This window comes from Rousettus aegyptiacus, unplaced genomic scaffold, assembly GCF_014176215.1.
Source record: "Rousettus aegyptiacus isolate mRouAeg1 unplaced genomic scaffold, mRouAeg1.p scaffold_m13_p_17, whole genome shotgun sequence".
In the NCBI taxonomy this organism is placed as follows: Eukaryota; Metazoa; Chordata; class Mammalia; order Chiroptera; family Pteropodidae; genus Rousettus; species Rousettus aegyptiacus.
The window spans coordinates 18,268,583-18,295,421 of NW_023416292.1; the positions used below are offsets into that span (position 1 = coordinate 18,268,583).

Genomic DNA, 26,839 nt, shown 5'->3' on the forward strand with positions numbered 1-26,839 from the left:
TAAGTCCCTTCTCCCAACACCATCGCCTTGCTGGACTCTGAATTCAACGAACGTCCGGCCGCCAAAACCCCCCGATTCTTCCCATGCAGATCCCGCACTCTGCCAGCCACCAACCTACAGTCCCCGCTGAGCAGGTCTGGCCTGAAACCTTGGTGATGGCTTCGGCTTCTCCAAGAACCAGTGGACTTTAGACACTGTGGCTCACCTATGTCCAGGTGTGGGTAGTTTGTTGTTTTTTTATTAGAACTTTTTTTGTTTAATGCTCATATAAGTGACTCAAGTTTCGTGCTTTGAAGTGACTCTTCTCACTCATTCATTCCCTCCCTTTCCCCCAGCTCTCTCCCAACCGCGAAATCAGATAAATAAAAAGACCTCCAAAAACTAGTCTATCACGTCACGTGCTAAAATGTTTCAAAGTGTCTTCTTTGAGACACTCTGAGAGTAATAGTATGAGAATTTGGGGGAAAGAAGTTGTCCTCTTCCAAATAAGAATCAAAACCTATAAAATTAAATGTCTGAATAGACTTCAAAGCTCTCTAAGTACATTTGCAAACATCATCCTAATTGGTATATACAAAATCCAGGGAGGGGGGAAGTTATAATAGTCTCCTAATCACAACAAAAGTAAAAGTTCTATTTTAGGATTTTTTTTAAAGTGAGGCACAGAGAAATTACAAAGAAAAAAAAAGGACTTCGACATTGAAGGAAGCCAGCAAAGAAAGAAAGAGGGAAAGAAAGTGCTAGATTTACTGGAAACATTTCATACAAAACCCTATTGCTCCAGGTGGAAGTCCCCAGCCACACCGCTGCATTCGGCCAGGTGAGACGATGACTGCACTCAGCCCCACGGCGCACCTGCTCCTGGCGAGTGACACGTTACTCAGGTTCTGGGGAACATCTCCTAACTGGCTTTCCCTCCGCACGGGGGTGGCATGGGACTGGTCACACGGCCCAGATGATCGGGCTGGGGAACTGGGGCGCAGGAGCTCGTTCGCACCTGGCCACCTTCCTCCTCTCACATGTAAAGCCTTCGGAGCCCGGCGCGCTTACCTGGGAGGCCGCTGGGCGCCACTGCCAACACTTCTGCCCCGCGAGCCGCTCCCTGGGGCTGCCGGCCTTGGTGCTGGTCCCCTGGCCTCTCCTCTCCTCTCTCCTCGCCTCCCTCCCTGGGTTTAAATCCCGGCCAGGCCAGGGGAGGAGCCGACCAGGATCCTGGTGTTCCTTCTCTGCCCAGCGGTTAAGAGATACCACAGCAGCTAAAAATACTGGAGGCTGTTTCCATTTGAGTAGATCCCGCTGAAGGTCGTGAAAAGCGTTTGCATGCCTCCCGGCCAGGAGCAGGGTCTCTGGGGTTTGAAAGTGCATTTCTCCAAATGTTCGCGTTTTACCACATTTGCTTTATCATTCATTCTATTTTTTCCTAAAACGTGAGAATAACTTAAAGACATGATTCACCTCTTTACCTCTAACTTCAGTGTGTAATATTTCCCCCAAACAAGGACGTGCTCTTGCATAACCTTGACACAGTGGTCAAAGGGATGAAATTAACATTGACATAATACTGTGTCTAATTTATAGAGCGTGTTCGGATTCTCTCGGTTGTCTCTCTCCTATTTCGAAAGAAAAACAAAACAAAACAAAACAGAACAAAACAAAAAACGCGTGAGTAACCCAGGGTAACTCATTGCATGTAGCCGTCCTGCCTTATGACGTTCCTCTAACCTAGATCTTGTCGGCCTTGGCACTGACCCAGGCAAGAATATGCAGTGCCTTCAGGGCCAGCGAGAGGAGGGAGGGGCTGCTGGCACAGCTTCAAGGAAAGGCTCCTTCACTCAGAAAATAAATGGCCCGAAGAAGAGACCTTGTCACATCTTTATGTAACACCTGAAACTGTCTGACACCTTGCAACCAAACGTCAGGAGTGAGCTCCAAAGGCAAAGAAAGCATGTCAAGGATGGCAGAGCAGAAAGGCGGGGGGGTGGGGGGGCGGGATCTGATTTTTTTATTGCACTGCTAAGCGGCCGAATTAACTACCCCTTGAGCTGCCCTACTTCAGTGCTTTCTCGAGTCAGGGTTGTGTTTTAGAGAGCCGAAGGCACTCTAAGTGGCTCAGCATGGCTCAGTGAATTTCTTCCCAGCAAAGTGATTTATTGCCATCCCGCTGAGAACAGAGACAGAGATATGCAGGGAACCCCAGGAAAAAATAGTCGTAGCCAGAGACAAGCGATGGCTCGATGGCGCGGAGAGAAGGAAACCGGTTTCCAGAGCTTTCTGTTTGCTTCGTGCTACTGTTGTCTTTAGGTTGGGAGTCCACGGTAGATTTTAAATGGCCACAGATCCTTTGCAGCTCCTCCTCACAAGACGTTAAGTTTATTTTCCACTACTTGAACTTGGCCTACCTTTGCGATTTCCTTTGCTCAATAGGATGTCGCTAAGTGACATCATGATTCTGAGCTGGGCCTTGCAGGGTCTGCTGTCGCCCTCTTGGAATGAGAAAGCGCAAGGAGAAAGAGACCTGGCCATCCTAGCTGAGGCCCCAGACACGAACGAGCCCAGCCAATGCTCTGAGTCAGCCCAGCCCAGTCTAGCCCAAACTGCCAACCCACAGAATTATGAGCAAATAAGTAATTGTTTTAAGTCGCTGTGCTTTGGAGGGGTTTGCTCCGCAATGAAGGAAAAATGATATGGAGCCTATACCCAAACTGGAGGAATAATTTAACTTGAAACTAATTTCCACCCATTATTTTGTCCTGTAACCCATTCCAGAACAACCTGGAAAAAAAAAACAAAGTTACTGGTTCGAATGGTGGTTCAACCAACATGTTATTATATCATCTTCTTCTATTTGAGAAAAATGTAGGAAAAAGCATTCCGACTGCATTCCAATTTCTCTGTCCTAAGAAATCGCCCCAAATCCAGCAGACCGAAGCGCTGGCCCAAGGAGGCCCGACTCTGTCATGTCTGGTTTGGGACCCTGCAGCCGGGCTCAGCTGCTCCACATCCGTTTGACTGGAAGACGTGTCTTCGTTTCTTCAATTAGGATTTTGCTAAACCCAAAACTAAACAGACCCGCACGGTCAAGATCTTGTCTCAACTCCCTCTGCTACAAATCATATATATTCTACACCCACAGGGCCACCTTCCACTGGAGGTAGGTTCTGAGTTCAAACTTCTCACAGTGCTTACAGGGATGTGCCTCTTTGACTTCAAACGTGCAAGGGCCTGCAAAAACAGAGGAAAGCATAGGGCGCTCAGCAAAGAGGAGGGCTTATTACACCCTTCCTGGCAATGAAAGACCTTGATTCTTCTTCCGTCAACGTTTTCTTCTCTTGGGTCAAGTAGAAGTCAATATCTTATGAATCTCTTCTGGCAGTGAGCATTGCTCTGAGCCAACGACCTGAAGTGTGTGGGAGCAGAGGGCTGCATTTTCAGCTGGGGGCCTGGAACTTCCGAGCGGATGGCAGTTTGGTCCTTAGGAGTTTCTTCAAGCCTCATTTGCCCATAGATTGCTATGTTGTAGATATCATTATTATTTTCATTATAAAAGTAATGTGTAGATGAACTAGAACATGCAGAAAAATACAAAAAACCGAAAAACAAAACTAACATTTCCTGTAATTCTCACAATCAGCAATCACCACTGATTTTTTCCTCCACAAATGTAAACATATATGGAGAGGTATATATATCTGTGTACATGCATTAAAAAAAAGATTAAACGATTACGATTATATTATAGATTTCTTTTTTTCTGCTCTTGGGGGAGTAATGGAAATAAATATTTTAGGGTATCTTGATCGTGGTGGTTGTCATTGGACTGCATCCATTTGTCAAAATTCATCGAACTGTATATGTTAAGAGGGTAAATTTCAGTGTATATAAGTTATATCTCAATTTACCTGACTTAAGAAGGGAAAAAAGATTTAGCTAGAGGACTACCTCATAATATGACTCAGTGCTTCCCAGATCTTGTCTAGTCTTTAAATTTCTCAGTCTTGACAGCACTTGGCGAATCACCTGGGAGTTTTTAATAAAATAGGATGCTGGGGTTCGGGAAGGCGGGAACCAGAGACTCCTTTAATTGGCCGTGGGTCAGGCCACGGCATCACATCTTCTGAACGCTCCCATGGCAATTCTAAAATGCTCAGCCAGGGTTGAGAAGCTCCGAACTGCAGAGTAAGCCATTTGGAACAAGGAGGTAGGAGGAGATAAAACAGGATGTGGAAACTTCAGAATCATAAAAGACTTTCATAAATTTTGCAAACTAAGCATTTATTAGCCCACTGATTTTTTTTTTTTTGTCCTAGACCCCCAAAGGCCTGAGACAGTCATAAAAATATTTTTCCTGTGATATTATTCATATACGATAAAACTCACCCTTCTACAGTTTGGTGGTTTTTAGTACAGCCACAGGGTTGTCCAGACATTACCGTTAATTTTTTTTGAGAACATTTTCTTCAACCTGAGAACAAACCCCACACCCATTGATAGCCACTTCCTGTTTCCCCTTCGTCCCACCTGTGACAACTACTAAACTACTTTCTTTCTATGAATTTGCCTATTCTGGACATTTCATATAAACGGAATCACGATATGTGGCCTCTTGTGCCTGGCTTATTTCATGTCCGCAGCATTTTTAAGGTTCGCCCACGTGGTAGAAGGTACCAGCTCTTCACTCCTGTTCATGCTAAATAACGTCCCATCATGTGGCCATAGCACACCTCGTTTACCCATTCACCCACTGATGGAAACTTGGGCTGTTTTCCTTTCTGCCTGTTATAAATATCGCTGCTATGAGCATCTGTCTACGTGTTTTAATGTGGACACATGTTTTCGCTTCTCTTGGTATTTAGTTGGGTGTGGAACCAATTTGGGTCATATGGGGTAACTTTACGTTTCACATTTGAGAAGTCGTCAAATGGTTTTCCGAAGTGTCTACACCACCTTTCCTTCCCACCGGCAATGAATAAGGGTTCCAGTCTCTCCATGTCCTCTCCAACGCTTGTGGTTGTCTCGTTTTCCTGTTACGTCGTCCTAGCAGGTGTGAAGTAGTATCTTGAGTTTCGATTAATGGTTAATGATGTTGAGCAAGCATCATTTCACGTGCTTATTGGCCATTTGTATGTCTTCTTCAGAGAACTGTCTATTCAAATCCTTCGCCCATTTTTAATTGTATTATCTGTATTTTTATGTTGAGTCGTAAGAGTTCTATATATTCTGGACACTGGACTCTTAACAAATATATGATTTGCAAATATTTTCTCCCATTCCTTGAACAATCTTTTTACTTTCTTGATAGGATCCTTGAAGAGTATAATTGTTTTATTTTGATGAAGTCCAGTTTACTTTTTTTTTCTTTTATTGCTTATGCTTTAGGTATCATATATAAGAAACCACTGACTGATCCAAGGTGATAATTTTTACAAGTTTTTTCTAAGTCTTTTCTAGTTTCATCTCTTTCATTTGGTCACTGATCCATATTGAGTAAATTTTGGTATGTGGTGTGAGGTAAGAGTCCAACTCCATTCTTTTGCATGTGGATATCCAGTCATCCCAGCACCATTTGTTGGAAAGGTATTTACTTCTGCTCACTGGAAGAAATTTCTACTTACTCTGCCAGCTGATTAGGACCTCTAAGTCCAATTGTCCACGTCTACACATCCGTGGGCCCAGTGTCGAATAGCTGCAGTTTTTAAGTGCCAGGTTCCTGGCAGGTCCGTAACAAATACTTTTTAATAAATTTACCTTGAGGTTAATCAGTTTAGCAGACTTAGCATAATTTGTTTCGGATCAAGTTGATTGGTCTGAGTCAAGTGCATCTCTCTGATCAGCCAAAAGGACCAAACTGATCAACAGTCCTTGGGATCAGAATGGTGAAAGAATCCTTGGGACCACAGCTGTCTACCCAGCAGGACGACGATTTAGTCTGGGTGTTTACCTCTACTTCGTGTGACTCATGGTGAAATCCTGATTTATTGTAAGCTGAGCATAGTAATACCAGTCTCTATGGCATGCTTTCATCTGACCCAATTCTGTCAAATGGAGCTTCTGAAAAGTTTTCCTACATCAGAAGAGTTGGTTCTTCCCCTTCCAATGACTGCGGCCATGGTTGCCGGGGATATGGCAGGCATCTCATAATCTTGAGGAAAGCAGAAGAGGACAAAGGGTGACAGAGCAGACACGTGGGGGGATTCTGGGTCCTTAACGACATTGTTGGGCCCCAGAATTAACCAACCTTGGGATTTACCATCTGGGATAACAGATTTCTGCCTTACTTAGGCCGGCTGGGTTAGAGTGCTACGTTATTGTCCTCAAATCATTTCACCCAATACCGACCTCCTGACTTTTCACAGAAAATGCCCTTCAGACTGCGAAACTCTCAGGGCACTACAAAACTGACCCAAGGATTTGAAATTCTGCAAGGGGGGCTTCCAAACTTAGTCCCAGAGGCAGCCTTCCCGAGGACCTGCAGGGAGACTTGCCCTCCAGGTGACAGTGGGTGTATCGTATGTAAGGTGAACCCCACCACCACCACTGAGTTCCCGGCTTCTTCACGGAGGACGCTCATCTCTATGGCTTTTCTAAAAAAAAGAAAAATAGAGTTTTGGCTACGGTGTTTAATATGTTCTTAGCCTCTAAAACTGTTTGGCTGTGCAGGAAGTATTTTTACGCAAGTGGGACAGTGAAAGCTCAACATCTTTGGGGTGAGAAGGAGCGGGAGAGGCCGGAGATAGAAGAGTCTCCTCGCTGGCCAGAGTCACCCTCCCCGTGGCCGAGACCTCCAGCAGGGATGCTCCCCACTCTGCGAGGAAGGGAGCTTCCGGTGCATGTGGGAGCCAGCATGCGCGCGTTTCAAAGGCTGACTATGCGCATCTCTCCCTGACTCTCCCCATCTGGAAGCTCCGTGACCTTCCACCGGCAGCCTACAAATCAGCCACTGTGAGAGTATTTATTCCATGGAAATCAGAGACGAGCTCGTCGTCCCTGGAGAGTCAGCTGTGAGGCATTACCAGCACACCACTGGAAACTCTTCTCTCAGTCACTCTGGGATTAGAGGTTCTTTGATACTACTGAGGTATCATAACATCTCCCCAACTTCCTGGCTGTGAATCAAAGAGAAAAAAGACCCCACTGCCCGTCCCTGAAGATGACTAACTGCTAAAAAAAAAATAAATAAAAATGATAGAACAGTCCAATCTTTTCCTTTACAATCTGAGTCAGAGCCTCCCACCTCGAATGTTCTTCCAAAGACCAGGCTGTCCAGGACTTTGTGGCTTTTTATTTTTTTATCTTTATTTTTTTGCTGTTATTGTTGTTTTAAAATATTTCGATTCTGCCTAATAGCCTAACTATCAACATTTTGGGTTTTTTTGTTTTTTGTTTTTTAATTGTTGTGTTCTAAGAGTGTAGGATTACGGCAAGCCTGCTGTGTGGTAGCCGGCCCGTTGATGCAAGGGTAAAGCCGCGGGTAATGACAAGGTTTTATTGTGGAACTGCTGAGGTCACCCGTTTGCGGCCATCTGTGATCTCTGGGAGATGAGTCTGTGGGTGGCGCCCGGGGCGGCGGAGGGACAGGGCTCCCACAGGGCCCCTCTCCTCCCTCCTCCTTGCCGCTGTTATCCCAAGTTCACCTCCGCTGGGCCTTGCAGGCTCTTCTTTCTCTCATTCCATCTTGCCGAGTTCAGGTGTGGGACGTGTGAAGTGGGCCAAGCTCATTACCTACACAGTGCCAGCCTCACTGGAGCCTGAAGCTGAAGACAGAGTTTTTTGTGCGTTACGGATTATTTCAGATACACAAAGAGGTTTAGAGAGAAGTATTATAAACACTCTTGTGCCTCTACCCAACTTAGGGAATAAAACACTACAGACACTGATAAAGGCCCCGCATACGCCTCTCTGGTCACACTCCCCGCCCTCCACGAGAAAAGCACCTCCTGAAGTTGGAACTATCTTTGCAGTGCATGTCTTTATAGCTTTACTGCACACATGCACACGTACCCCAAACAGGATGGAGACTTTCTTTGTACGCCTTTAAGCTTTATGTAAAAGGTACCATACATGTCGCGTGTCTACCTTGCTGCAGCTTGCTTTATTTCTGGCAATATTATGTTTTTTATCCATGCTTGCTTTAGTTTGCTCTTGCTGTAGAACAAACTACCACAAAGGTAGTGGCTTAAAACAACACACGTTTATTATCTCCTAGTCTCCGGGGGTCAGGAGTCCAGGTGTGGCCTCACTGGGTCCCCTGCCATCAAGGAAGGCACTGGCTGGGCTGCGTCCTCATCCGGAGGCCCGCCTGGGGAGGAATCTTGTCTCTTGCGCTAGTCTGCCGAGATGGAGTCTTCTATAACGTGTGCATGTTTTCCCATCGAATTTGCCATCGTCTGTTGATCGGAATCAAGTTGTCTCAAGAGGTGAGGATCGCACAACGCCGTGGGCACACGTAGATGGGAATTATCGGAATCCGACTGTCTGCCCAGGGTCCACCTGCCGCGGTGTTGGTACATGTTACTCTGGTCCACTTATTTGTTATGTACGATAGCGCCGTAGGAATATGCCACAAAATCTACTCATTTTGCTGTTAATAATTATGTTAGGGGGATTATTCCAGTTACTTGCCATGTCATGCTTAATAATCTTTACAGGTATCATCTATTTGGGGGAAAGTTTCTAGACCCTAAAGCACACATCTTCAACTTTACAAGATATGGCCGCATTACCCTCCAGAGTACTTAGACCTATTCCACTCAAAAGTGTGGGACTCTTCCCCATGACTCCACGTACTCTCCGACTCCTGCAACTGACATCATCATTTTTATGTTTTTATATTACGGGCAATGGTATCTCCTGGTTCTGATTTTTATCTCCCTAATTACTAGTGAGATTAAGTGTCTCTTTACATGTTATTTTGATTTCTGTTTCTGGGAACTGTCCTGGATTTTTATTTTTTCTTGTAAACTTGTAGTTCTTGATGTATCCTGGTTCCTAATCCTTTGTTTGTATTGTTGAAGTAGTGATATTTCTTTTGATTTGTGCATCTCTATTAACTTTCTTTCTGGCATTTTGATACGACCTGTATTTTCCTATAAAGGCTTTTTAAAGTTTTGCTTTAACACATTTGGGTTTACGATATACCTAGGGTTTATTTTTGTCTAGGGTATAAGGAAAACATCCAACTTTATTTTATTTTTCCATATGGCTATTTAGTGGTTACAAGACCCTTTATCGAATAGGCCATGTTTCCCCTCTAATATGCTACGTCACCCTTTAATACCGAGGTTTCATAGATGAGCGGGCTTGCTTCTGGATTCTCTATTCCGTTCCCTTGATCGATTTGCTTATTCCTATAGAGATACACTCTGCTGTATTACTTCTTTTAAAAAATTTGAATCCTTTTAATTTATTTGAGACAGATTGTAGGAAAGTAACAAAACACTTGTCAAAAACGTAATTTTTTTTTTTTTTTAATCTTCTGTCAAGTTCGGTGATGAAAGGGATTTAGATTTCCCGCACTGCTTTTGGCTTCTGCTGATGGCGGGATTCTCCAAACCCGGAACGGTCCTGGACCCAGAGCTGGCGACAAGCCATGCAGGTGTGCAGAGGCCCTGGGGGAGGCGGCTCTGGGGACAGTGCGCTCGGGGTGGGCTTAACCACCTCGGGCCCATTTCATTCTCCTGCACAGGGTTATTATCTTAACCATTTTAAAATCAGGGGCCCAGAGGCCGTACATTTTTTAAGTAAGTTTTAATATCCAATCAAGCATACCCTACCCTCTCATTCTTTTCTTCGAAAAAATTTTAGCATATACTTGACCTCTTTTCTTTCGATGTAAACTTATTTTCCGATTGTCGAATTCCATGAAAAGCTTGGTTGGGATTTGAGTGGGGTGGTCCTGAATTTGCAAATAAATTTAGAAAATGTCCTGTGCTGAAGAGTGTCCCCCGGACATTTACATGTTGAAGTGCTTGCGCCTGTTACCTCAGAATGCGAGTGTATTTGGAGACAGGGTCTGTAAAGAGGCGACCAAGGTTAAGTGCGGTCATAGGGGTGATCCCTAGTCCAATACGACCGGCGACCGGATCCGATGGGGCGAGCGTGACAGACACTCAGGACTGCGTTAAGACGCAGGGAGGAGACGGCCGTCTGCCAGCCCGGCAGAGAGGCCTCGGAAGACGCCGCTGCTGACGCCGCGATCTCAGGTTTCCGGCGTCCGGCGCTGTGCAAACATTAACTTTCCGCCGTTGAGACCCGCCCGTGGACGGTATTCTGCCACAGTGGCTCTCGCAAACTAACACGGAGCGTGGGGATGTGGTCGCGACACCGAGTCTTCCTGCCTAAAACATGCTCTCGCGCCATTTACACAGACCTTACGTCGGCGAAGTTTTATAATTGCCTCTGGGGGGCTCTTATATATCTTTTGTTAGATTTACTCAAAGGTACCTTATAGTTTTGATTTTATTCTCTTATCAATTCCAATAATTTTTCTGTAGATTTTCGCAAGCTTCTATGTAAATAATCATATCATCTAAATAATGACAGTTTCACTCCCTTCTTTTCTGCCCTTATAATTCCGGACGTACTTGAACAGAGGCACTGAGAGCTGGCACCCCTGCATTGGCCTTGACTTTCGAGGGCACGATTCTGTAGCGTCAAGGACAGGTCTAGGTTTGTGAAGGGCTGTGCCCCGCTGGCCCCTGCAGCACATGCTCTGTCGGGCCCTCTCCGGCCCCCTCTTCCTCTGGCCCCTCTCCGTTCCTCTCCCTCCATTACCGTCGATCTGTTCTGAGCACCATGTCTTGACAAGGACGTGGGTTAATGTGGCGACTCACACTGAAACGCCGATGTCTGATCACTCATCAGATGGCACACGTTTTGGGACCAAAGTCTAGGCCAAAGGCATAAATGGCACGCTCGGGGCTTGAGTGTTCGTGCCTCTTCCGATCCCAACAGTAACAGGGAACATCGCGGATGCCCTTTAGGGCTCCGGCTTAAACCGAGGGCTTCTCTGGCGCTCACCATCTGGGTACCCGGGTCAGACTAGCTCAGACGGAACCAGGACAAACTCCAAGTGATGGGGACTTGAGGCGTCCCCTTACTTTTAGTCAACTAGCCAGGTTCGCACCCCGGTTGCAGCGCTCACTCAAATGGCCTGGGGCAAGGTGCTTTTCTCTCCTGCCTCGGTAGCCTGACCCGTTCAATGGGATCATAACAGCACCTACCCACGAGGGGGACTAAATGAATCGTTCCTGGGGACAGCGCCTGGCACAGAGCAAGCACTCAATAAACATGAACTGAGCCCATGGCGTGGAGCTAGGAAGCAGAGAGCGGCCTGTTCAGAATATATTTCTCATCAGAAAATATGTCCTCTAACCCGAGTCACCACTGACCCCAATGAGCTGGATTCGAAACCCAGAATTTCAAAGGCCATCATTATTTTTTACTTGGTCCTTATGGCCATCAATGACAAAGGACAGAAAACATCCCCCAGGAATCCTCTCGGTCTAGCCAACTCCAAAACTAACCACGGCTCATCCGACGGCCCCCACGACGAGCCTCGGCGCCACGGGAACCATGTGTCGGTCTACGTTCCAGAAGGGGCCAGCAGACGGGGGCAGAAGGAGGTCTGTCCGCGTTTCCATCACGGTGTTCCAGGGGGAGAGAAAGGCCTGGGGCGAGGGGACGCGGGGCCTCTTTAAACCCCGGCGGCCTCACCTCGCAGACCACCGCCGTCTGCGGGGCGGCCGAGAGCGGACTTTCAGAAACAATTACACAGGAAGGATCTGGCCGGACATAACCACAGGGGCAGATGGAGACGGGCCGGGTCTCTGCCGCAGGCGGGGGCGCGTGGGGAGTGTGCGGATCCGAATGTGCGGGAAGGCGCCCTCGCGCACGCTCTGGTGGGCGGCGTGCACCCGGGAGCGTATGTGTCACAGCGGCGTGTGCCCGTCCGAGTGGGTCGGAAAGACGGACGGCAATTCCGACGGAGGAAAGAGGACCAAAGGCGGCTGGAAACCGGCAGGATGCTCACGAACGCCCGCAGGCGACCGTGCTGGGCATAAGCACTCTGCAGACACACTGTGCGGCTGGTTCAGAAGGCCCGAAGCTTCCAGCCGCTGGCAGAAGCCAGAGGCTGCAGAGACTCGGCTCGGAGAGGAGCTGGGCCCGTCCGCGGCCACTGGGGGCGTGGGCTGGCCCTGCCGTCTAAATCCACATAGCATCGTCGACCGTGACAAACTGGTGCCCACCCTCCCTGATTCTTCCCCAGGACGAGCATCGACACGAATCAGAGCCCAGGCACCCCCGGCGGAGGGCGAAGGATAACCACGCAGGCCGGGGGAGAACGGGACTCTGGGAACGGCCCTGGGGGCGGCTGCGGACGCCCACGCAGTCACGTGTATTCGGGGGCGAAGTGGCCACGTGTGTGGGCCTGCTCTCCGCCTTCCCGACGTCAGCTTTTCCTGCTGGGTCGCCCTTCCCCTTCCCTGCTGCAAACACAGACTCCTGCGGTCACCGAAAGCATGAGGCTGAGGCTTCTTACAGAATCCCACATCAAATCAGAGGGACAGACACTTGGCCTGACGTCCAACCTCAAAGCACAGACTTCGAACGAATGACAGGACAAGTCTGGCTGCTACTTTGCTGATCACCATAACGCATAGGGTGACGCCCCGCACGGCTGCAGAGGCAGACGGAGCGACAGACTCCACTGGGCGGACAAGAGGACGCTGGCCGCGGGCACCAGGGCCGCAGGGAAAGAGAATGCTGTGCTCCTCCCAAACGCCGCTGAGGCAGGAGGCCTGGCGCCCCTGAGGGCCCGGTGGCCTGGCCGGTAGCCTGGGGGTCCTCATCGGTCCGGGCAGCAGGCGAGGCTCTTGGGGGCCCTCAGGGGATGGCGTGACCACACCTGCTCGGCTTGCAGCCGGGTGAGGGAGCACCGCCCTCATCACCTAGGGTCTGTCGGGTCTGGCTCTGTGCGGGGCGGCGTCCTCCATCCTAGCAGCACAGAGGCTGAGCTTCATCTCTGTCCCCACGACCCTCACTTTGTTACCAGGCGGACAAGACACCTGCTTCATGACCGGTATTAGAGAGGCCCATGGAGGCCCTTCACGCCCCCTTCACCCTCCGCAGCGAACTCCGGCTCCTCCCCTCTGCGGGAGACCGAGTGTCTCTCTCCCCCCTCGGCATTATGAGCACGACTCCTCAGGCCTGGGAGTTGGGGGGACAGACGGGCACTTTCTTCTAAAATACTAGGCCAACAGGTCATGGCCACAGAGGCCAGACTTGAAGGAAAAGTCTAGGAGCAGTGAAGAGTTTTGTGCCTGTCCAGTCCTTTCCCGTTCAGACCGACAGTGTCTGGTTAGGACAGGGTCAAAGGTGAGAGACTGAACCATTTCAACCCAACGAATATTCCTGAACACTGGGCGACATGCCGGCCGCTCTGCCAGGGGCTCAGGTGTTAAGCTGGAAACAACATTTTGCCTCGGGAACTTTCAAATAAGTTGAAGAAATGAATCCGAACACTGTATATATTGACAGTATGGGGAACGCCGCAACCAAGCACAGGATTAAAGAGTCGTACGTGAACGGGTCAGTCCCGCCCTTTCTGGCTTTGACGCCCTCCCATGAGAAGTTCTGACACGTGCTCACCTTGGCGCACTTCCTGAGAAAGTCAGGGTGGCCGAGCACCAGCGCAGGAATTACGCGTCGCCTCTGGTGGAGTCAGACAGGGGAAGAGGAACTGGGGAGTGAGAGCAGGGTGGTGGGGGGGGGGGGGGTGGCGGACGGCAGGGGAGGCGGAGGTGCCCGCGCTGCCGTCTGGATGAAGCCAAGGCGGATGCGTGCAGTGGGTTGAATAGTGGCCCCCCCCGGAAGTTCACGGTCACCCACCACCTCAGAATGTGACCTTACTTGAAAACAGGGTCATTGCAGATGTAATTAACACAAGGATTGCGAGGAGACCACAGGGGACTAGAACGGACTAAGTTCCCAGGACAGCACTCTCGCAGAAGGCAGGAAGGAACACGCAGACATGCACAGGGAAGCCGGGAGCAGAGGCCAGGAGGATGATGCCACCGCCAGGAGCACCAGGAGCCGCCCCCAGGCAGGGGAGCCCCCCCCTACCCCGGAGCCTGCGGAGGGAGCGCGGCCCTGCCGACGCCCTGAGTTTGGACTTCTGGCCTCCGCAGCCGCAGGAGAATCAAGTTCTGTGCCTTAAGTCACAGTTTGTGGCCGTTTGTTGCAGCAGCCACAGGGACACGAATCCAGTGAGGAAAAGTAAATCGGGTCCTCGTAACCGGGGCTGAGCCTGGGACGGACGAGGCGGGCCTCGGCTGAGGGGAGCTCGGCAGAAGGCGTGAGCTGTGCCTCACCGGTTAGACCTGAAGACCCCACACCATCCGCGTCGATCTCGAGCACCATGATTACTTGCCACGTCTGGATCACAGCAGAATTGAAAAAGAGTAACACAGCCGCGAGCCAGGAAACGTGTGGCTGCAGGTAAGGCCATCGCCCCCTGGCCAGCGCCAACCTGCGCACTGTGTCCAGCGGCCCGCAGGCCACCAGGGAGGTGGAAGATCAACCATCCAAAGTCCCCGGGTCAGGAAGATATTGACTATGTGGAAGAAAAATGAGACTCAGAAAAGGAAAACCTCTTTGTATGCATATTATTTGCCATAAATCAAAACAAATGTTCAAGCCTCTCCTTGAAACCACTGGGAAGAAAATGTAACCATCTTGTGAGTCAGGGAGGGTAAGTGGAAATTGAGTAACATATCCACTACTGATTTAAAATGTGCAAACCGTCATTGCTTGCCTTTATTTAGGCATCAGTCTTTATGATTCATGTAAAGATAAAAAGGCTTTTCATACATTTACCCCGACTGAGAACCTCTTTCTTGCATAGGATCTCACACTCTGCAAAAGCCCACGTTCCTGCCTCCCGCCCCAAACCCGCTGCGGTTTGGCCTGGTGAAAAAGCGTCTTCAGGCCCCTCGACAGGGCGGACTAGCTGACAGCCTTTCCCCGGAATCCTCTGGCATGGGGTGTGTTCTGCACACTCACCCCAGTCCTTCGCAGCGTCTCCCCCAACCTACTCCTCCCGTCACCTGCTTATCACCCCCTTAATGGCCGAAACTACCACGCGCCTGGTGTTCGATTAAGCATTTGATGCACCAAACCAAGCTGCAGGAAAGGGGTTCGCGAGGCAGGACTGAGGGCAGCCCTGGGAGGTGGGGGTTCCCGTGGGCTGGCGGGCTTGGGGGGCGAGACGCGGCGCCGCCGAGGTTCATCGCATTAGAGGATTGGGGCTTTGTTCTGTAGGCGATGGGAAGCCGCCCGAAGCGAGTGGTTGCTGTGTTTTAGAAAGTTCACGCTGGCAGCAGAGAAAGGTGGATGTTTCTTTGGAGGAAGGTGATGGGTCAAGTTAAAAAAAAATGGGAGGCCGAAGAGCAATTGGGAATGCAGGGAACCCCGGCCCAGGCAGCGACGAAGGGGCGGGGCTCAGGGGAGCGAGGGCGGAGGGAGGACGCGGAAGGCCCTGCGCGTAGAACGAACGCCACCTGGATGACCTGGTGGATGGGACGTTTCCGTCTTAGCCTGAGTCCCCCACACCTGCCCCGCCGCCCACAAAAGCAGAATCCAAGGCAGAGGTTTACGCGCAAGGAGGAGATTTTGCAACGACCCCGACCCCGGGGAGCAGGACAGAAGAGTCAGCGCAGCGGAACAAGAGAGAAGAACAAAGCGAAACGGGATGCGGCACTGCGCTCGTGAGCCCGGATCTCCGAGAACTTCGAGGGGTCAGGGCTTCCAGCGCCCACTGGTTCAGGGGATCCCCGCCGGCACCCGTCCCCCTGCGCCTGGCGACCATGCGCGCGTGCGTGTGGGCAGGCCCCCGTTTCCTCAGCGTGCGTGCGTGTGCGCGTGGGTCCAGTCAGGCCCTGTGTATGGGAACAGGGCCGAGGGCGAGGATGGCCGCCGGGCTTGGCGCTCAGCCGTGCTGTTACTGCCACCTGGTGTTCACCTCCTGCGCGGCACGAGCTCCAGGAGGAGACCGCCCAGGCGGCGGCCGCTGGGGCCGCTTCCTGAAGTGCCGAGGCCACCTGCGCTCCGTCCCCCAGCGCACACGGAGGGGCTGCTGTGGCGGATTCGGCTCGCGGTGTTTAATGCAGGCAGCCCATCCGCACGCATCAGAGCCAGAACCGAAACGCGCTCGCGAGCGCGCGTGTGTGCGTGTGCGCGCGTGCGGTGTGCGTCCCCGTGCCTTTCTCCCTCCACTTGCTCTTTCTCTTCACTGTCACCTTCCTCCTGTCTGTACCTCCTCTCACAGCGGGCCCCACACACGGACCGCCGGAAGCCCCAGACGTCTGGTTCTTTTGAGTCTAACACTGTGGGGCTCCGCAGGGGTGGGATGTCAGGCCCCGGAGGCCCCTCTGGGAGGACCCGTGCGGTGAAGCAAGTCCTAAGAAGCAATCAAGCCTCAAAACATTTAACTCTTACATTTTACTCTGTTCACCCAAAAATACCTTTTGAGCCTCCAAAGGAAAGCCTACCTGGAAAAAGCAAAGGCAATGTAACTGGCAATGGTGAATATCTCCACCTATATCTAAATCTGTAATCGCCAGCTGGATAGAAGCATCGGAAGGGCGGGGATTTTTTCTGTCAGCCCACCTCACACACACAGACACAGTGGCATGTAAGAAGCACCTAATACAAATTTGTTGATTGAATAAATGAATGAATGACAGTTCTCCTGATCCCAGAATTCCAGGACAGTAAAGCCAACAGCCTTACCCACATTTGGTCGAATGGCCAAGGAGAACTGCAGACTCCTTGGGAACACTCGAGAAAAAGCGAGCCTTCTGTAGGCCCCGCCAAGCTTCCCTCCACACTGATGGAGGAGGGTGCACTGGGGGAAGAATCTTAGGTTTCTTTACAAAACCAGACAACTAATTAAAGACACTGGAGTCTAATCTCACTAGCCCCAAGCTTCCTATCTTAACAGCCATTACATTGTTTTAATCTGCTCCCTTAAAGTGAAAAACAGCTGAATAAGATAATGATGCTGTTTAAGATACTGTACACACATTCAAAGCAGCATTATTCACAATAATCAAATGGTAGAAGCAAAGCAAGTGCCCATCTACAGATGAACAGAGAGAGTGTGCGATATCCGTACAGTGGAGTGTGTATTACTCAACCCTAAGAAGTAATGAGGCACCGACACATGCTACAACATGGGTGAACCTTGAAGACACTTGCAGTGAAAAGCCAGTCACAAAAGGGCAAGTGTACGATTCCACTTATGTGAGGTACACAGTACACAGAGTAGTCAAATTCATAGTGACAGAACGCAGAATGGTGGCTGCCAGGGGCTGGGGGTGCAGGGGAATGGGGAGTCAATGTTTAATCGGTACTTGGTTTCAGTTTGGGGAGGTAAGTTCTGGAGATGGACCGTGGTGATGGTCGCACAACAGTGTGAATGTACTTAATGCCACTGAACTATGCACTTCGAAATGGTTAAGGTGGTAAATTTTCTTATATTTTATCACAATTTTTTAAAAAGTTACTGTACTGTTGTTTAAAGATGCTTTCAGAACTAGTTTTACAGAAAGGAAGCAAAAGGCCACTGTGCGCAAAGCTGCCTCATTCATTTCATGAACTTATTACGGATGACCTCAACACCGGGAGAGAGAGAAAGGCATTATGGGCTAGAATTAGGAAGAGAGGCTTGCCTGACACTGGTCCAGGAATTTTCCGGTTCTACCATGATAGGGGCTCATATCATCCTTTCCCACCATGGGCCTCCGGCAGTCCCGCTCCAGTCAGTCCATTTGACTTGATCCAATAAACTTGAACCTCTGAAGAAAAGAATAAAAAAGTCTGCATTCAGATTCCCTTTCCAGAAAACTCCTGTTCAAAACTGTAGCTGTACAGAGCACACGAGCATATCCTCACTTCATCCATCAACAAATCTAAGACGGCTTTGCCAAGCTAATACATACTCCTTGATAACCTCCTACCAGAAGGCAGGTGGTGACACTTGCCTGACATCCTTACAAGGAAAAGGGGCCCCTTAAAGGTTTCGTTCCAGACCAAGGACATCTGTTATGAAGATGACCTGAAAGTTCCCTGTACTACAGACTGAAATCAGCAGTTTTTAAATGGCAATGCTCCCCCTCCAATACAGAATACATATAATTAAAATTATACACACACATACACGCACACAAATGGAAGCTACCTTTATCATCGCCAGCATCACCATGGGCATTATCACTATTATGGTAGAAAGGAGAGATTTGCATTGTCTACAGGAGAGACCACAGGGAAGGAGTTGGCAATAATAACAAGTTCCTGAAAAGCGGCCCCAAAACTGAACGGAGGAGCAGGCTGAGCGAGACCAAGCCTGCGAAGAGGAGAAACTGTTGGAGACGAAGTAGTAGGTTAGGGGCGGGGCTGGGAGCAAGGTAGCTTAACAGGGAACCCAAAGCGGGAGGAAAGTGAGCGACAACCGAGGAGCACCAGACTGCTCCGTTGACATGGACGATCCCCTCCGGGGTTTGCAATTTGCTCGTTTCATTAAAGACCGCGAGAACGCGATACCAACAACCAACCAACCCCTCCTTCGAGCAGGCTAAAGACCCGCCCTCCGCCCCGCCCCCTGCGGCCCGGCCCCGCCCCCTCGCGTCAGCATTCGGCAGTGTCAATAAAGTTGCGGCGGTTTGACTTGCGCGGCGGACAACATGGCGGCCTCCATGCTGGGCTCGCTGCTGCGGACGGTCCGGCAGGTCAGGCCTGCGCCCCAATCCCCACCTCTCCCCCTTCCCCCGAATGCCCAGACCGGCGAGTCACCCACTACTCTGCCACCTGTAGCGCCCGATGCAGACCCATCCCAGGGGTTCTCCCTCCGCACACTTCTCTCCTCTGGCTTGATTCGTGGGCGGCCTGAGCTGCTGGTGTAAATTTATTCGTAAACGTATAACTGACTAGCTTTGAAAGCTGCAAATTGACTCCACTCTATAAGGAACTGAGTGTAGGTGGAGGAGGGAAAGGGTTCGAGGAATGAGGCCGCAGGGACTCCAGCGTTACGGGATGAGAGAGTCGCGCCAAGGAGGCTTGAAAGGAGCTCTGCGAGGGAGGAGGAAAGCCAGGAGAGTGTGGTCGCCTGGAAGCGTGCGATGACCGAATTTCAAGGAGCAAGGAGTGGTAAACTCTGCTCAGACATGACAGGTAGTTAAAAGGGCTGAGGACCGGCTACTGAGTTTAGCATGGTGCCGGCTGTTTTGACCTTGATCACAGCAGTTTCTATGGTGTGGTGGGTGGAGAGCGTTCAAGAGAGAATGGGAGGAAAGAAATTGCAGACCAGGAGTATAGACGAGTCTTCGAAGATATTTTGCTGCAAAGGGCGGCGGGAGGGAGCGCAGAAACATGGTTCAGTAGCTGGAAGGGTGAGGATCTGGAAGCTGCAGTAAAGAGCAAGGAACACGGCTACTCCACTTCTCTCCTCCTCCAGATGTGGGAGAAAAAAAGAGCTACCAGGAAAGCTATCAGGAAGGATTCAAGAGTCAGCTAGAGCAAAAATGTGAAGGATGTTAACGAACTGAGGATTTAGAAGATTTTGATGGTAGTAGACCATGAGTTAGAGTTTTGGCGGTGGAGAGGAGTAAGAGGAGCAGGATGGGATGTGTACATAGCAGAATAGAGGCAATCTTCATATATAACGCACTGTTACAAAGTGGTAAGAAAATGCTGATAATAGAAACATGGACGAAGGACATTAAACATTCACATAAGAAATATGAGACCAATTTTAAAAATATCATTTTAAAAGTGTATGCAGAAAAGAATGAAGTTTTTTTTTGGTGGTTTTTTAATAGAAACATGTTAGGGAATGGTAAAGAGGAAGTTGATTAGGAATAGTTTGGAAAAGAATTGAAGGAAAAATGTTTAATTTTGTTTCCTAAATTGCCTTCTTTTCAATTTCATAGGGAAAAGCAAACCTTGCATTGCCCCCTCGACATGAAATTTTTAGCCAGAATGATCTACCCTGGTCTTATGAATGTATCTTGTTCATTTCTTTGGTTTGGGCAAACTTTGCCTTCTCCCCCTTGCCCATCATCTAACTGTATCAAAATTTGTCAGTTCTTCTAAAGCCTTGCTGAAGCCCCCTTTTCCAGTGACACTTAATTCTAGCCATGGTGACCGTGGTATTCATTTGACAGTTATTTGTCAAATCAATGTGAAACGCTTATTTCCAAAAGGTGATCATAGAACTGTTTTATTTCCCCCATGAGACTTTAGCACTGAAGGTGCCGAGCATATATTTTGTTAATAAATTGAAAAACTCCTGGCTTTCTAGTATATTATTCTCATTTTGAGACATATTCTGTGTAATGCTGTACATATATTCTATTAACAGCTGTTATAGGAAGTCATCATTACTTCTGTAGCTGCAATTAAATTAACAAGTAGTGTTTGGTCTGGTTTGGGAGATACTCAAGTTTCTAGTGGCTATGTACTCTCTATGCCTGTACTGTCAGAACTGTAGAGTATCACCATGTGAACTTGTGAGAATAAGGACCCTACTGTCATTATTGGACAACTCATGCTATGACATATTAAGTCAATGATAATTTGACCCTGCAATTCTTCCAAGAATTTATTCTGCTCATATATAGGAATATACATGAAATGATTTATATAGGAGTCTATTCACTACAGCATTGTTTGTAATGACAAATGGTGAGGTATGGTTTAGCTGTCCACCAACAGGAAGGAAATCTATGGAGAGGAAAAAATAATTTCCTTCTACCCTTCTAAGTTAAGAGAAGGGCCCCTGTAGCAAAAGACAGATTAGCAGGCAGAAAGTACACACGTAAGTGTTACATGACACAGGGGCCGTCATAAGGAAATGAAGAGCCAAAGGAGCAGTTAAACCTCAGTGATGAAGAGTGGACCGCCATGAGAGACTGATCAGCCAAAGGGTATGAGCTACGTGTGAACTAGGGGAGAGAGGGCAAGGCCTGTTCCAGTGTTTGTCGGTGTCCCTCTCTCTTTAGAGATAAGGGTGCTTCTGGCGCCCCCCTCACACAAGGGTCTTACGACCTGCTAAGGAAAGTCAGAAGGTCCTCTCTGCACCTGCCATTTTTCAAATTCTTTTGCTTGAAAGAGTCAGTATGCCAAGGTGCCAATAGTCAATATGCCCATGTTTCGAGGTATTGTGTCTTGCGCCCCATCACATCCATACAGTGGAATATTATGCAACCTAAAGATGAGGATGCTTTTTAACATATGGATATGGAAGGATCGCCAAGATATATTGTTAAAAGGGAGTACAGGGAGGAAGGATGAAACACGGGAGGAGTGCGTACATAGATTTGTATAGACAAAACCCTCTGGAAGAAGCGAGTAACAGTGGACACCTGTGTAGGTGTGGGGCGGTCACTGGGCAAGTGAAGGATGATGTGGGAGGGAGACTCCAATGTCTTTATGCTTTTTAAAATTTTGAACCAGATAACTATTAGTCTGAGTAAAGGTCAAACAGAATTAGATTAAAAATCTCCAAATATTTCACCTTCCAACACACATTATTGGCAGTGTGTTAATTACCACCATTTTAGCTTCATGTACATCCATGCAAGTTATTTATTCTGAATTAAGAAGTATATTATTTAAAATTATTAAAGTGAGCCAAAATTGTTTTTTTTTAAATTTGGTCATAAGTAGTAACTAAAAGAGGATCGCAGAAGGGGGACACCGGCAAAGCTTTACTTGTTCCTTGTCTCTTTTAGATGGTTCCTTCATCAGCTTCAGGTCAGGTTCGAGGTTACTATGTAGACTGGAAAATGTTGCGTGATGTGAAGAGACGCAAAATTGCCTATGAATATGCAGATGAGAGGCTACGGATCAATTCGCTCAGGAAGAATACCATTCTGCCAAAAGACCTTCAGGTGAGCTGAGTCCTTACCTACTCGAGATCATTAACTCAGATCAGATCACTTCTAATACTGTTTGATGTGACTTACTATCGACATAATTTCTAGAGAATATGAACATACTCCCAGTCAACACAAATGAATACCCTTGAAGCTGATTTTGGTGAGTTTCAGATTAAAGACAATTATTCATTCCTAACTGGCCTTTTAACCATTTCATCAGGTGCTCCTTAGAAAGTACCGAGTCATGGTAACCATGCAGAAATTGGGCAGTCATTCTGACCTCAGTTCTCCCCCCTCCTTCCTCCCAGTCTTTCCTGGCACTGGAATGCTTTGCTGATGCATGGACCATGTGTTCCTTACTCAGGGCCATTGCTGGCCTATCTGCCTGAGCTCCCTTGCCCACCTCTGTGTGCTGAAGTGGCCTTCCATTTAGGTTTACTTTCTTATCAGACTCCTTGACTTGAATAAGGAGAGGTAGGTGTACATATACACTTACATACACACACACACACACACACACACACACACACACATATTATGTACATATGTAAATAATTTGCAGCTATTCTTCAAGATCTGCGGCCATGGAACTTTACTTCATTCTTCCAACCCCGTCATTCTCCTCTCCAATTCCTCCTGTAGCACTTACTGTCTACTATTCATTGACTTAATTGTGTTGTTTTCTGTAATTCTCTAAGTATTTCTTAATAGCAACACATGTCCAAGCTTTTGGAGATCGACTATTCAATGCTTGTTAATTTAGTGGCTTTCATATACGTTTCCTCATTTATGTACTTTTAATGTGTTCGAGTAATTATTTTGCTTCCACCAGTCTAGCACAAGGTCAGTAATACTTCTCAAAGTGGACACACACACACACACACACACACACACTCTTAAAAACATACATAACAATAAATCTCAAATGACAAAACCTTGATGCAAGTAATCTCTATTTTTTTCCCCTGAACCAGCTTTGCCTTCACCGGATTCATTCTCTATATCACAAATGACCTTTTAAATAAGTAAATCTCATCTGATCACTCATCTTTGCCTCTCTGTCAGAAGAATCTTTATCAAAGATGTCAGGTCTCTGTGGGATCCTACTCTTCTTCCCTTTCCAGCCTTAACCACATTTCCTCCTACTTCATCTTCTGCCCAGAAGTTTCAGATTTTCATGATTCAAAAGTCATATGGGAAATAATCTTAACTTTACACAAACTGTGTTTCTATACTAACAACAAACTATCTGAAAAAGAAACAACGCCATTGAGAATAGCATTAAAACCAATTAAATACCTAGGAATAAATTTAAGAAAGGGAAAGATCTGTACACTGAAGACTATGACATCAATGAAAGAAACTGGAGAAGACATAAATAGAACTGTTAAGATGGCAGTACTACACAAAGCCATCTGTAGATTCTGTGCGATCCCTGCCATTGGCATTTTTCACAGAAATAGAAAAAGTAATCCTCAAATTCATGTGGAACTTCAAAAGACCCCAAATAGCCAAATCGATCCTGAGAAAGAACAAAGCCGGAGACATCACACTTCCTGATTTTAAACTATTACAAAGCTATGATGACACAGCGTGGTACCGGCACAGAAACACATAGACTGGTGAAATAATCGAGAGCCCGGAAATGAACTCACACGTAATATGGTCAAAAACATGACGGGAACCAGAAATACTCATAGGGAAAGGGTAGTTTTTTCAATAAATGGTGCTGAGAAAGCTGGATATTCACATGCATAAGAATGAAACTGGACTCATATTTGAAATGGGTTAAAGACATAAAAGTAAGACCTGAAAACATAAAACTCCTAGAAGAAAACATAAGGAAAAAGCTCCCTGACGTTGGTCTTGGCAACAGTTTTTTAGGTATGACACCAAAAGCGCAAGCAACACAAGCGAAACCAGAGAAGTGGGACTGCATCGGCCCCGAAGCTCTCCGCAGCAAGAGAAGCAGCATGGAAAGGCCGCCTGCAGAACGGGGGACAATATTCGCTAGATAGATACCTGTATCTGTGTGCACCCACACGGGGCAACACCTGCCTTAAAGAAGGAAACCCTGTCTTTTGCAATAACATGGATGTACCTCGAGGGCATTATGCTGAGTGAAATAAGTCAAAGACGAATACTGTGATCTCACTTATATGTGGGGTCTAAATAAGCAGAACTCATAGAAACAGTAGAATGGTGGTTACCAGAGGCTGGGGGTCGGGGGACATGGGATATGTTGATCAAAGGGTACAAGCATCCAGTTATAAGACGAGTAAGTTATGGGGATCTTATGGACAGCATAGTGACTGTAATTAACTATACTATTACATACTTCACAGTCGCTAAGAGCAAATCTTAGATGTTCTCAGCACACACACACAAAGGTAATCATGTGGGGGGACAGAGGTGTTTACTGTGGTTACTGTTTCACAATATGGACATGTATCTAGTCATCACTATACCTTAAACTTACATGACGTTTATGTCCGTTATCTCTCAATAAAGCTGGGGGAAAACCATATGGGGAGACAACAGAACTGTATTCACGTTTTCCAAATGACTCAAACGAGAATGTACATAGCAGTCCTATTTATAAGAGTTCAAAACTAGAAACACCCAAATGTCCATCAACTGTAGAATGGATGAATTCATTATGGTACATTCACACTATGAAAATTACCACCAATGAGAATGAACAAATTACAACACGTGGAACAGTATGGATGAATCTCACGAGCGTATTAGTGAATGGAAGCTGAACAGAAATGAATTAAAAAAATACATACTCTACAGTTACATTTATATAAAACTCCAAAAAGGGAAGCCTCATCTGTGCTGTCAGTAATCAGGCTGGCTGTCAGCCAGGTGAGTGACTAGAAGGAGGTGCAGGTAGGGCCTGGGGTGCTGATAATGTTGTTTCTTAATCTAGTTGCTGGTTACACCTGTATGTTCTGTTTGCGAAAAATTACTGAGCTTTACAGTTATGGTTTATGGATTCTCATTTATATATGCTAAATTTCAATTTAACTTTAAAAAATCGTATTTGTTTCTGCTTGGGGATTAAGGTTCCCTGCGGTGTCTAGGTCATTCTGTGGCCAGACTCTGGCTTCGTTAATGAGATCTGCCCATTGCTCTCTTCCTCTAAGCACTGATGTTGTGACTTCCCTTAGGAGGTGGCTGATGAAGAAATCGCTGCTCTTCCCCGGGACAGCTGTCCCGTTAGGATCAGAAATCGGTGTGTGATGACGTCCCGTCCACGCGGGGTGAAGCGGCGCTGGAGGCTCAGTCGTATCGTCTTCCGGCACTTAGCCGACCACGGACAGCTGTCCGGGGTGCAGCGAGCCATGTGGTGATCAGCTCCAGAACCTGCTGCACTGCGGGGAAGCCGGTTCTGACAGAAGAGACTCATCTAATAGACCAAAACCTAGGCTTAATAGGGTTCCAGTCTGGGGTCTAGTCTACCAGATGTCTATAGTTTTGAACTTTCAATGAAGAAATTTGGATGTCTCATCCTGTCAGTGAATTCTCTTCTGTTGAACTTGAACCTACTGTTCCCGTGCATGGTGCAGAGTAATAAAAAATATTTTCTGTGAAAATATGCTCTGTGTGCTTGCTTTTTCCTTCAAGTTTTATCTTTTAGCAACATATCAGGGCTCGTTTTTAATGCCATGATTTCGTGGAGCAGTGCTATAGTTAATCTGACTCGTTGACACGGAGCTCATCTACGGCAGCGTGTGGTGCTGGGCCGGCTTCCCGGACCTGCACAATTAACTTTACTTAGTTCGTTGTTGGAAAGGAGAGCTGGTGTCTGGATTACCTGATGCTCAACTTCGTGTGATGGCTGAACAAAAGGCAGAACAGTAAGTGCTTTGCTCCATCTTCAAGGGCCCTTAGCACAAAGCCCCTGAAAACATCCAAAGAGGACGTTTTGTTAGAATGGTATTTATTCTCTAGTCGTGTTTATTTCCCACACAGCAGAAGTGAGTAAAGGTGACAAAGGGTGGTCTTGTGTGACAGTGTGAACGGGCGTGGAGTGACAGGGAAGCACCACTGCGTATCAGCTGAGCAGTCCTGGAGCTGGCACTGGCACCTAGGTCAGGAGGCAAGGCACGAGGAAAGCTACACGCAGGGCAACCAGTTAAGAGGACAAGGGCCTGAACTAAGGCAGTGACACACAAGACAAGAAGACAGGCTTTAAAAGTGTCATTCAAGAAAGGAAACGGCGAGACTGCTCGCATCCAAGGTAAAGAGCGGTCTTTGGGCTCCTAGTGAGGGTGACTAGAGAGAGATGGTAAAAGGCACTTCCAAGATAGGAAATATGGGGCGGGGTGGGGGTGGGGGTGGGGGGGGACAACAGGTTAAGGGGAAACAAGTTCAGGTTTCAGTTGTACATGTTGGAGATGCCGGTCACCTTAACAGGGAAGTCTAGTGCACAGCGGGATAGTAGTCAGCAGCTCCAGTGGAGGGGAAGTTGTTACGGGGAATGATGATGACATACCTTGGCTTAGTATTTCCTAGATTTATATAACAGTTTACGAACTGGAATGCTCTAGCTAATCCCAACTAGAAACTAGCGTTCAGTTACAACTAGAACATCGCATTTGCTGGTTTCCGCTACGCCCCTGATAGAACACCCACTCTGTCCGTGTGCAGCAGGGTCCGGGCATGGTCCACGTGTTGGGTTGCGATGTCTCTCACTCCTGTCATTCATCTGGTGGAGCCAGGTCATCTGTCCTACAGAACGTCCAACGTTTGGCTGTTTGCTTCTTTGTGCATCTTTTAACTTATTTTTCTGTCCCTATAAACTTGGGTATTACATCCCAAGACTTGACCAGACTTAGTTCCAGTTTTCACGAGTGTGCTGTGTACTGTCACACCACATCCTAAGGCACAGATCT

The 26,839-nt window shown here is 47.8% G+C and overlaps 2 protein-coding genes across 3 annotated transcripts in view; one reads left to right on the forward strand and one right to left on the reverse strand.

The window, feature by feature from the left end:
• The window catches only part of TNN (tenascin N), a 41,861-nt gene extending 36,727 nt beyond the window's left edge, over positions 1-5,134 (reverse strand). The window contains exons 1-2 of the mRNA XM_036234603.1: positions 2,400-5,134; positions 1,456-1,610 (exon numbers count right to left, since the gene is read on the reverse strand). The gene's annotated coding sequence lies outside the window, so the exon portion shown is untranslated. The remainder of the gene's footprint in view (positions 1-1,455; positions 1,611-2,399) is intronic.
• Positions 5,135-18,692: 13,558 nt separating this feature from the next.
• Positions 18,693-25,539, forward strand: MRPS14 (mitochondrial ribosomal protein S14). Of its 2 annotated transcripts, none has more exons than XM_016154394.2 (3): positions 18,693-18,785; positions 21,789-21,947; positions 25,112-25,539. In XM_016154394.2, the coding sequence occupies exons 1-3, from the start codon at positions 18,741-18,743 to the stop codon at positions 25,292-25,294; spliced, it is 387 nt and encodes a 128-aa protein (XP_016009880.1). In that variant the 5' UTR covers positions 18,693-18,740; the 3' UTR covers positions 25,295-25,539. The 2 variants fall into 2 exon arrangements, with proteins under 2 accessions (XP_016009880.1, XP_016009881.2); XM_016154395.2 differs by lacking the exon at positions 25,112-25,539 and adding an exon at positions 23,812-25,105.
• Positions 25,540-26,839: the final 1,300 nt, after the last annotated feature.

What these genes read in the sequence shown, in the direction of transcription:
- MRPS14 (XM_016154394.2), top strand. Translation starts at nt 18,741, where the DNA reads ATGGCGGCCTCCATGCTGGGCTCGCTGCTGCGGACGGTCCGGCAG. An exon ending in TGCTGCGGACGGTCCGGCAG is followed by an intron (nt 18,786 to 21,788) that starts GTCAGGCCTGCG and finishes TGTCTCTTTTAG; the next exon opens with ATGGTTCCTTCATCAGCTTC. An exon ending in TTCTGCCAAAAGACCTTCAG is followed by an intron (nt 21,948 to 25,111) that starts GTGAGCTGAGTC and finishes GACTTCCCTTAG; the next exon opens with GAGGTGGCTGATGAAGAAAT.